At 39.7% G+C, this 12,329-nt stretch overlaps 1 protein-coding gene across 1 annotated transcript; it reads right to left on the reverse strand.

Annotated features, from left to right (window-relative positions):
- Positions 1 to 2,685: 2,685 nt before the first annotated feature.
- Positions 2,686 to 4,586, reverse strand: LOC106296075 (tRNA pseudouridine synthase A, mitochondrial). Its single transcript, XM_013732124.1, has 2 exons — positions 3,399 to 4,586; positions 2,686 to 3,307 (listed from the first exon to the last, which is right to left on the reverse strand). Exons 1-2 carry the CDS (start codon positions 4,499 to 4,501, stop codon positions 2,854 to 2,856), a joined length of 1,557 nt encoding a protein of 518 aa, XP_013587578.1. The 5' UTR covers positions 4,502 to 4,586; the 3' UTR covers positions 2,686 to 2,853.
- Positions 4,587 to 12,329: the final 7,743 nt, after the last annotated feature.

Below are 12,329 nucleotides of genomic sequence, written 5' to 3' on the forward strand. Positions count from 1 at the left end.
AGCATAGATATCCCCTATCACAATTATTAACGGGTCAAGAGCCAGACATACCCCATCATAAGACATTTGGATGTGTTGTTTATGTACTAATTGCTCCACCACAGAGAACTCAGATGGGACCTCAAAAGGAGGATGGGGATATATATTGGATATTATTCTCCCACAATAATAAAGTACTTTGAGCCAACTATGGATGATTATATTTGAGGCCAGGGACACGGATTATTTTAAGACCATCACCACAGAGAACTAAGATGTGACCTCAAAAGGAGGATGGGGATATATATTGGATATGATTCTTCCACAATAATAAAATACTTTGAGCCAACTATGGGTGATTATATTTGAGGTCAGGTACACGGATTATTTTAAGACCAGGAGGAGAAAAATAATAAAGCTGGTAAAAGAATGGTAAAAGAAATAGAATGGAATCAACCATCAATGTCTTGGCAAGATCTTCAGACTAAAGAATGTGAAACATACATCCAAAGATTATACATTTACAAAGCTAGCTAATCAAATGCCAGACACATTTGCTGACCCGAAAAAGAATGACTAAGTCATATATAAACCAGCTTGTAAAGCACCAACGAATTTGATGTCCAAGAAGAGACACAGTCAAGTTGCTACAGAGTCTAGACAACGTATGAAACGTGGTAGACCAATAGGTTCCAAAAGATAATAATCCTTGGAAATAAAAGAAAGGTGCAGAGAATGATAATCAAAATTCAAATCCGAGGTTACTAAGGAAATCATCTCAGACATGGAGATAAGGCCGGCCGGCCTAAGGTACATGTACCAAACAATGTAGATTAGGACGCCAAGCTGCAAAGTATTAAAGGTCCTGATAATGATGAAGCTCAATCGATTATATCATGTCTTGAACATAATGGAACCAATAGGGAATGTCGACATAAGATGATTTATTTGCATACAAGGTAGCACTTGAATTATGAATATAAGCGAAGATTATGAACCCACGTCAATTCAATATAAGAGTGTGCACTCGTAGAACAGATTGGATTGAATAGAAACATGACAGTAATAGATTATGAGGAGACATACTCCCATGTGGTGGATGCAACTACTTTTAAATTTCTCATAAGTCTTGCTATATAAGAGAGAAAATTATACTTGCTGCAAGTTGATGTAGTGACTGCATATTTATATGGTCCACTGGATAATGAAAGTACTAGAGGGTATTGAGCTGAAAGTACAGCAAGTTCTCGAGAACAATATTGATAATCATCAAAGTATATGATCTGAATATCCTAGGAACCTCTGGATACAATTTCTCAAACAGTTGAATATCTCAAGAAAGAGTTTGAGATGAAAGATCTTGGAAAACAAAGTTTTGTTTGGGATTACAGCTTGAGTACATTAACAATGAAATCCTTGTGCATCAAATAGTATATACAGAAAAGGGTACTCAAGAGATTTAATATGGACTAGTCTCACTCATTATCTAGTACATGGGCGTGAGATCACTTGTTTTGGACACTGATCCATTCAGTCTAAAGGTGGACGATAGAGAAGTCTATTTAGTCCTGAGATGGACGATGCAGAAGTCTTGTTTTAGACACTGATCTGTTTGATCCATAAGAAAGACGATGAAGAAGCCTTTGATTTTGGTTTATTTTATACTAACCAGCCCAAAGAGGGGTTATTTGGTTTTGTTGATTTGTTTTCAGACAGGTTATGTTTTACACATGGTGGTACACGCATATCACAGCAACATCATCCAAGATTTCGTGTGTGTGTATTTGAGGTCGATGACTCAATATGTTCTATCAGATTGTGGCATGGCCGATGGTAAAGAAGAACCAACTATCATGTTCGAGGACGAAGTATATTCTGCCCAAGATCTTCATCACCCACGGATTGCAGAAAATTGGAGAGGTCCAAGGGACCTTCAGTAATGTCCAAATTATGAGGAGTAATGTGTGTTGTACTCTTTTTCCTTCGCCCTGGTTTTGTCCCAATTGGGTTTTCCTGGTAAGGTTTTAATGAGGCAACATTAAAGCACATTACAAGCTCTAAATGGTTATAACATCCAAGGGGGAGTGTTATGAACCAGATTGTAGATGGCTCATAACCAAGAGATTATGATTTGTAATCTTTCAATTTATCTATGACGGTGTAATCTCCTATATAAGAAACCTTTATGTTATGAATAAAGATAAACTTTTCCATTACTTTTATAACAATTTTATAATTTTGGTAACACGAAATTAAATTGTTATTTGTTTTCCTAATTTTTTAAATCTTGATATTTTAATAATTAGGCTGCCCATTGTGCAGATGATCGTAGCCCGATTTTACCCATAAACTCAATTGAATTCGCCTATTTAAACCCATTTAAATTTGGTTTAACATGGATGTGTTTAATAATAATTTGGACATGGGCGTCCATATACAACCCGTCCATTTGACATCTCTACAGATGTCCCCGTCAATGTATATGAAAATGACCTGAATTGGGCAGCGATGCGCTGTCTCGAAGTGTTATAAAGCAAATATTGTTTCATACTCTTATGAATCGACGAATTTTTTTGTTAGCGAACTGATGATCAAACTAGCATCTTCTAATATATATTTACCAAGAGATTTGATTTTTTACTCTTGTTTTTAGAGATGCTTAGTTGTGTGTCAAAACAATTGTTTGGATGGCTTTGCTAACGAGGACAAACAAAAAGGGGCCAAGCATGTTTCCACCGTAGCTAGTCAAATGAAAAACATAACTCAAGGTCACAGAAACAATGTCAAATTCTAAAACAAACGAGGCATACTCACTAGACCGGTATGGACCTGCTGCGGAGCGAATCCAGTGATCCGCAGTAGGCAAAAGCGGCTTCACTCGGTCGCCTTCTCTTCCACCCTTGACCCTTCTTCCATATTCTTTTCTTCAGAGGTTTCATCATTTACCTTACTGCCAACGAGTAGCTCACCAGCGCCATTAGCGTTCTCTTTCACAGCAGCTTCCTCTTCATTGATCATTTCTTCAGAGGCTGCATCAATCTTCTTATAGACAATGACTTCATCTGGTTTGTGTTCAGCAACACGTAGGTCTGGATAGTTTCTTTCGTTCAATGAATGCAACCAAATCGCCACAATTCCATCTTTATCTTCTGCTGAGCCAATATGAGAGTAAACATGCTTCCATTTGAATTCTTCAGCTACTTCCTTGTACTCTTCCATTGACACCTCCTCGTGACTGACTTTAAACCTTTTGTTATAAGATGTGAAGAAGCATTCATCAAGGTATAGTCCAACTTCTGGCGCCATCGGTACAACTATCCTCACATCCCTGATTAAAGAGTTGCCAATTAAAAAAAAAAAAAAATCAGTTTTCCCCTCAAAACAATTCTCTATATAAAAAAAAATAATCAAAAGCTGACTTCTTGAAAGCGGTTTGAATCACTGATTCAGGTGCATAGTTCCTCATGACAGCAACAGCAAGTCCAATCATTTTCCGGATCTGATGAAGCATGAAGCTCTGTCCCACAACCTCACACTTCACAAAGTCTTTCCCGTCGAGAGTAATCACTGTGTTCGCATTGAAGGAGAGAATGTAACGGTTCGCAGCTGGGTCTGCTGCTTTCGTTCTAGTGGTGAAGTTGTGGAAGTTATGTGAACCAACGTAATAGCTCAGGATTCTGTTAAACCTCTCCTTCTCCTTCTCTCCATAACAAAACTTGCCTTCACTCTTCGTCATCTCTTCCTTAGATTCTGGGTTTGGAGTTTTCTCTCCGTTAGTCTCAACCTTTAATGCACCACAGTTGTTCGACGAAATGTCTGACTGAACCTCTGATGATTTAGTCTCATCATCGACACTTTCTTTGCCCAAAACACCAAGTGGGATCTTATACCCTTTCTCACAACACTCAACACACTTCACATACTCGTATCCCGAATCCGATCTAGCCATCTCAGCTTCACTATGCGAGCACGGATCAAGAGCGAACACTGGAATCAGATACACATACCTCCTCCGATCGCAGAACTTCTTCGAGCTAAACGACGGCGCGACGCGCTTGAACCCAAACACACGAATCTGATCGGGGAGATTCGAGTTGAGCCGCTCAACGAACCCAGGCGGGTCGACGTAGAAGCGACCGGAGACGACCTGTCCCACCGCGCTCACTCCCTTATCGGTTCGAGCCGATCGAGCCCACTCGTACTGTCGTGGCTTGTTCCGATCGGCTTCGGGTACGGCGCCGGCGTGGAACAGAGCCTCCTCGAGCTCGCCTTCGATGGTTTTCGCGCCGGGGTTCTTCTGCATTCCCTGGTACCCTACCCCGCAGAACGCAAACACGATGGCGACTTTCCGGCGTTTGTATTTCGGCGGTCTACGCTCAGCGCCGCCGCTTTTGCCGGATACGGCAGCCGACAAAGCTGGTTCATCGCCTTCGGTAGAGATCTTGAGCTTCTTCTGCTCAGGTTCCTGATCAGGAGCCTCGTCTTGAAGCGATTCCTCGATTTTGGGCTCCTGATTCTCCATTTTCAGCACGAAGAGCTTTTCTTCTTTGCTACAAATTAAAAGTTTTGTGATGTTCCCTCGTAGAACCCTAGAACTAGAAGACGGAGGCACGTCAGGACAACGACGACGTATTCAGATTCAGACCGATGCTAATTATTGGGCTTGAAAGCCCTAAATGATGATTGATATAGGCCTTTTAATCAATAGATCATTTATTGGGCCTTTGAGCCCAGATGTTGATGTGTTCGATTGTTAGCAGTTGGTCGCACCGGAAAAGGCCACTTTTTTACCCCAACAATTCGCGTCGTACTTTTTTATATCCAAACAAAACATAACTGCGAAATAATACCCGAACTGAGATTTAAAAAAAAAATTAGACTCAAACTTTCCTTCGTAACATAAAATCTTACCTTGACTAACTTATCGTTAGTCCACTATTAAACCATGCTTAGTCGGATAAAGGAAAAATGTCAATTTCAACCCGTACAATTTCGTTCGTGCCTTTTCAGACCTAAACAATGATTAAATGCGATTTCATACCAAAACTGAATAATAATTTAAATTTCATATTAGAACTTCACTATTAACATAAAAACTACTTTGAGTAACGTTTGGTTAGTCAACCGACGTCGTTTTAACTAGACTAATTAAAAAACGCTCACTATGACTCGAACTCACGCCTGGAGAAGTACTAATCTGAACATTAAACCATTGGGCTAAGACAAGTTTTGCAAAGTTTACATATATATTAATCCATATAGGTATTGTGAAGATAAGCCTTTGATTGTCTTATTCCTTGCTTCAATGACTGCGATTACCACTTCAATCAAGATCAAAGACACTCGATATGCTGACCCAAGGCCGCTATAGCTCACCAGAGCTGGGATTGAACCAGCAACACTCTAACTGCTCACAAGCGAGCTCCGTTACACTCGGCAATACTGTCTCTCTATCTTGACTGAACTAACATAAGACCTAATCAGCTCAAGATTCTCCTAATGACCTTATATACCGATCATATACACATGTGAATATAATGTGACTAAGCTATGAGACGATCACACGTGTATCGGCCAACTTTAGAGTATTACAAACCTTCCGACTCATAAAGAGTCTCCCAACACTTAACTATTACTCAGCTGAACTTCTCCTATGATCTTTATACTTGAATCCTTCAAGTATGAAATTCAAATTACTATTCAGTTTGTGTATGAAATCGCATTTACCCATTGTTCAGGTCTGAAAAGGCACGACTAAAATTGTATGGGCTGAAATCAGCACTTTTTTCCTTATCCGACTAAGCATGGTTTAACGGTTGACTAACGATAAGTTAGTCAAAGTAGAATTTTATGTTACAGAGTAAAGTTTGGGTCGAATTTTTTTTAAAAAAATCTCAGTATAGGAATGATTTCGCACTTATGTTTTGTTTGGGTCTAAAAAACCACGACGCAAATTGTTGGTTTCTAAAAATGCCCTTTTCCCTTGATCACACAACATGACCATAAAAACAGGAAATTTCAGATCTCCTTTTAGGTGTTGAGTCGTCTATCAAAGTAACTCCTTGAAGATATTTCATTTATGACAATGTGACATCCATGGTATATCAACAAAACAAAACAGCTTCACTTGTTAGTCACGCCCATCCGACAACTTTCTCCGTGGAGCTCTAAAGGTTAACAAAAGATTGTAGAACCCATGGACTCTCAAAATCTTGCAATATTCAAATTGAAAAGGAAAATGTTAAGATGTTAATATGCGAGCTTAGGACAATGTACTAATCATGCTTTTCAAATATTGCTCTGCATAGCATCTTCTTTGAGCATGTTCATCTTTCACCTAAGACCGCGGAGTCCCAACCAGACTTATATCAGGCAGAGTTCGTTGCATCAGCCAAATTCTAAGTAAGGAGAAACCCCTGAAAGAAAAGCCTCTACGTACTGATGGAACGCAAAGACTTAAGAAACAAGTAACAACAATTTTCTCTTCATATCCTCATTTAACTTCCAACTCATGCTTAAATTCAAAACCAACATAAATAAACTAATTATGTATGTGGGCAAGTAACACACATAAGCATAATCCCACTAACTAAATAAAGCAATATAGAAACTAAAAATTTTAAACAATCGATTAATAAATCTTCATGGAAATGGCCACGTCATCTTCTTGCTCAACTTGTATCTCATCAATACTCCCATCCTCCAAACAACCTTGTCCTCAAGGTTGGACACAAAACATGGAAGCTTCTGTGAATCTTCATTGCTTTACAGGAGCAAATAATTACATGCAGGTTTTGGAACACACGTTCTGGTTCTAGACGAAGAATCACATGGAGGCGGAGTTTAAAATATGAGTTTTCCGCTGGAATTCCTTCGCCATATACATTGGACGCCATGGGTTGTATGAACTTCTTATCACGTAACGGCGGCGGTCTACCAGAAACTGGCTGTTCTTCGCCGAGCTTTGGTGTTGAGGTCAATAGTTCATGGTTGTGCTTTGGATGCGTCGGAGCAGAAATAGAGGGCACATGTTTTTTGTGCGCAACACATCGGATCCAAAGCTGTGTGATAACTGCTTCAATATGGGACACATCAATGAATTCTTTGAAGAACTCGTTGCTCCTTGGTGAATGAGCAAAGCTTGATTCTTTCATAAAACAACTGAATGAACAGATGTCTTCAGCGATCTCTGAATCCATGGCTTGAATATTTTTTTCAAAATACTCAGAGCCTAGAACCACCACGTCTCCATCACCATTTATGTGGGAGATCGGAACCGCATCGTCATAAATATCATATATTGGCTCTTCCTCGTCATAGACATCAAATATTGGAGCTCCATTGATCTCGTAGTAGAGCTCCATGGATTCTACCGGAACCTGCAGATCAGTTACAACCTCCATGATCTTAACCGGTTGAGATGCAGTATCACCATTGGCTCTTCCATCACGAGTGTTCATCTTTGTCTTCCACGTCTCCATCTTCTGACGCCAAGTTGATACGTGATCCTCCCAATATTCACTACAAGAAAACACATGCTTAACTACGAAAATTAACGAGGAAAAACAATCCTCGTAAATTTGCGTCGAGTTTACGACGAATTTACGTGAAAAACTAAAGTCATCGTTATTTCCTCGTAACGTAACGACAAAACTGTTTCGTCGTAAAGTGGATGTAATTTTACGAGTATTTTACGAGGAAAAACTATTTCCTCGTAAATACGACGTAAACTTTGCGTGGTATTTACGAGGGAATAGTTTACGTGTATTTAGCGAGGAAATTTTTGAATCCACCAACTTTATAGGTGTTACACGTTTTTTTTGCCCACCTAATTAATTTTCGTCGTAAATTCATAGCAAAATTACAACTACCAGATTCGAATTTTCCTATAAATATGGATGTTTGAACATCATTTTAAACACACCAACAACAAAAAACGTAAAAGAAAAAAAATGGCTGGCTCCGGGACTATTTACGAGTTGCGGAAGTGGATGTATATGCATAGAGATGCTAACGGGAGAGTGACGAAAGAATACCTTGCGGGTCTGGAGACATTTATGCATCAAGCAGATTCAACACCGCTCGCCCAAGAAAGTGGTAAGATGTTCTGTCCTTGTCGGAAATGCAACAATTCGAAACTGGCAAACCGTGAAAATGTTTGGAAGCATTTAATAAATAGAGGTTTAACGCCAAATTACTATATCTGGTTTCAACATGGAGAAGGTTTTAATTATGATCAGAATGAAGCTAGTAGTAGTAATAGCAATTTTCAGGAAAAAGAACCGGTTGATCATCATTTGCATAATGAACATAGTTACCAGCAAGAGGAGATGGTAGATTATGATAGGGTTCATGATATGGTAGCTGATGCATTCGTAGCTCATGATGAAGATGAAGAACCTAATATAGATGCAAAAAAGTTTTACGAAATGTTAAACGCGGCGAATCAACCACTTTACAGTGGTTGTAGAGAAGGTCTCTCTAAATTGTCGTTAGCTGCTAGAATGATGAATATTAAAACTGATCACAATCTACATGAAAGTTGCATGAACGAATGGGCGGACTTGTTTAAAGAGTACTTGCCGGAAGACAATGTGTCTGCTGATTCTTATTATGAGATTCAGAAACTGGTTTATAGTCTTGGGTTGCCTTCGGAGATGATAGATGTTTGCATCGACAACTGCATGATCTATTGGGGAGATGATGAGAAGCTAGAAGAATGTCGATTCTGCAAGAAGCCACGATTCAAGCCGCAAGGACGAGGACGTAATAGGGTACCGTACCAAAGGATGTGGTACCTACCAATTACAGACAGATTGAAAAGATTGTATCAATCAGAGCACACTGCTGGAAAGATGAGATGGCATGCCGAGCATACTCAGACGGATGGTGAGATGACTCATCCATCAGATGCAAGAGCCTGGAAACATTTCAACAAAGTACATCCAGATTTCGCTAGCAATATCCGGAATGTGTATCTCGGATTATGCACAGATGGATTTAGTCCGTTCGGAATGTCAGGGAGACAATATTCATTGTGGCCAGTCTTTCTTACTCCATACAACCTGCCACCGGAGATGTGCATGCAACGGGAGTTACTATTCTTGACCATATTAATACCTGGTCCGAACCATCCAAAAAGGTCCCTGGATGTTTTCCTACAACCACTGATAAAAGAGTTGAAGGATTTGTGGTCAACAGGGGTGAGGACGTATGACTGTTCAACGAAGACGAATTTTACGATGCGAGCGATGCTTTTGTGGACCATAAGTGATTTCCCTGCCTATGGGATGTTGTCTGGATGGACTACACATGGGAGATTAGCTTGTCCATATTGTAATGGAACGACAGATGCGTTTCAACTGAAGAATGGTAGGAAGACAAGTTGGTTTGATTGTCACCGTCGATTTCTTCACATTGGCCATCCTTACCGAAGAAACAAGAATTTGTTTAGGCACAAAAGGGTTGTGAGAGACACTCCTCCTCCATATCTAACTGGAGAACAAATTGAAGCGCAAATCGACTACTACGGAGCTAACGAAACAGTTCGTTGGGGTGGTAATTGGCATGTCCCTCGTAATATGCCAGATTCTTACGGTGTTCATCACAACTGGCACAAGAAGAGTATATTTTGGGAGTTGCCATATTGGAAGGATCTTCTTCTGCGCCACAACCTCGATGTGATGCATATAGAGAAGAATTTCTTTGAGAACATCATGAATACAATATTGAATGTCCCAGGGAAGACAAAAGACAACATAAAATCGAGGTTGGACTTGCCGGATATTTGCTCAAGAAGCGAGTTACATATTAAAAGCAATGGACAAGTTCCCGTTCCGATATTCAGATTATCTTCAGAAAAAAAGTCGGTGTTGTTCAACTGGGTGGCATCAGAAGTGAAGTTCCCCGATGGGTATGTTTCGAATCTCTCTAGATGTGTTGAAAAGGGTCAAAAGTTCTCCGGGATGAAGAGTCATGATTGTCATGTATTTATGCAACGACTACTGCCCTTTGCATTTGCGGAGCTACTTCCAACAAACGTACATGAAGCACTTGCAGGTACGTAGTGTATTATATCACAATAATTTACAAAATAATATATGACTAACAATGTGTTTAATTTTTTTTCGAATATAAAAGGCATTGGAACATTTTTCAGGGATCTGAGCGCACACACTCTTAAAGAAGAAGTCGTGGAACAGCTTCAGGAGAACATTCCCATCTTATTGTGCAACTTGGAGAAGATATTTCCTCCCGGATTTTTTGACGTCATGGAGCATCTAGCTGTCCACCTCCCATATGAGGCATTGCTTCGTGCACCTGTACATTACGGATGGATGTATCAGTATGAGCGAGCCATGAAATATTTGAAGGGAAAAGCAAAGAACCTCGCCAAAGTTGAAGGTTCTATAATTGCTGGAAGTTTGACGGAAGAAGTTTCTCACTTCACATCGTACTACTTTGCGTCAAAAGTACGTACACGGAGAAGAGCTCCAAGAAGATATGATGATGGTGGTGTTGCGCCAACATATGCAGTTGCTGGTGTTCCAGACATCTTTAGCCAGATTGGGCGACTCGGTGGAAAGTCTAAAGAGGTTTGGTGGTCGAGTGAACAAGACGCTCATAGTGCACACACCTATATTCTACTCAATTGCGAAGATCCATTGATGCGTTATTTTGAAAGGTAACATATATTGACACTTCGAAACACATATAAGTATAATTAATTGTATAATTGCGAGAGATTCATTCCTATAAAATGTGATTTTACAGCCTATTTGTTTCTCAAGTCGAAGAAACATTTCCTGGTATATCCACAAGTGACGTAGACAAAAGGAAAGATCAACACTTCATTAAGTGGTTGCGGAATCAGGTATTAACTAAAAAAAATTTCATACATTATCTGTATTTCATTAACATTCTCTTTATTTTTGCAGGTTGATTATGACGACGACGATGCAGATTATCCTAAGTGGTTACACGAAGTAATTCAATCTCCACTTGTAAAGGTCACCACATCACAGATGTATTTCACACGAGACTATACTTTTCATACATATGACTATGGTAGACAGCGGGCGACCAGTAACTATGGAATATGTGTGAAAGGGGAAACAGATTTCTACGGGATCTTGACGGAGATTATTGAAGTCGAATTTCCAGGGATACTGAAGCTGAAATGCGTCCTCTTCAAATGTGAATGGTTCGACCCCGTCGTCAACAGAGGTGTTCGGTCTAACAAATTCGGTGTAGTTGATGTCAACGGTGGAAGAAGGTACAACAAATTCGAGCCTTTCATCTTAGCTTCACAAGCAGACCAAGTTAGCTTCCTTCCATACCCTCGGATGAGAGATTCAGGTATAAATTGGTTAGCAGTGATCAAAGTTACACCTCGAGGACGAATCATCAGTGGAGAAGAACCACCATTGCAAGAAGAACAGATAAATGAAGTCGAGGAACCTGAACAAGAAATTGATGACATCCTTCTCATTGATCCGCATAATCACGAGTACGAAGATCTTACCGATGATGCCACAGACGAAGCTGTTGAAGACGAGTTTAATGAAAATGATGATGTTTCTAGTGATGACGAGAATGTCGATGTATCCGATTGATGTATTTGTTTTATGAATAAGATGAGGGAGTTTGTTTTATGAATAAGATAATGTGAGGTTTGTTTTATGAATAAGGGAATGCTGGGAGTTTGTTTTATGAATAAGCAAATGTGGGAATTGTGGTTTGGAATAGAAATAAAGATGAGGTTTGGAATATATGAAGTAGAAAATAAGGAATATGGGGTTTGGGGGTTTCGGATTCTAGGGATTTAAACATAACACTCGTTAATTCCACAAACAAAAAATCGTCGTAAAGGACTCGTAGGTCAACGAGGAAATAACGACGAAATATAAAAAAAAAGAACGCGGGACTCGTTAATTCCACGTAGGACAAAATCGTCGTAAATACCAAGTACGATGAATTCGTCGTAAAAACCACGTAGGATGAAATCGTCGTAAATACCACGTAGGATGAATTCGTCGTAAAAACCACGTAGGATGAAATCGTCGTAAATACCACGTAGGATGAATTCGTCGTAAAAACCACGTAGGATGAAATCGTCGTAAATACCACGTAGGATGAATTCGTCGTAAAAACCACGTAGGATGAAATCGTCGTAAATACCACGTAGGATGAATTCGTCGTAAAAACCACGTAGGATGAAATCGTCGTAAATACCACGTAGGATGAATTCGTCGTAAAAACCACGTAGGATGAAATCGTCGTAAATACCACGTAGGATGAATTCGTCGTAAAAACCACGTAGGATGAAATCGTCGTAAATACCACGTAGG

This window comes from Brassica oleracea, chromosome C5 (assembly GCF_000695525.1).
Source record: "Brassica oleracea var. oleracea cultivar TO1000 chromosome C5, BOL, whole genome shotgun sequence".
Classification (NCBI taxonomy): Eukaryota; Viridiplantae; Streptophyta; class Magnoliopsida; order Brassicales; family Brassicaceae; genus Brassica; species Brassica oleracea.

What these genes read in the sequence shown, in the direction of transcription:
- LOC106296075 (XM_013732124.1), bottom strand. Translation starts at nt 4,501, where the DNA reads ATGGAGAATCAGGAGCCCAAAATCGAGGAATCGCTTCAAGACGAGGCT. An exon ending in ATTCAAACCGCTTTCAAGAA is followed by an intron (nt 3,308 to 3,398) that starts GTCAGCTTTTGA and finishes CTCTTTAATCAG; the next exon opens with GGATGTGAGGATAGTTGTAC.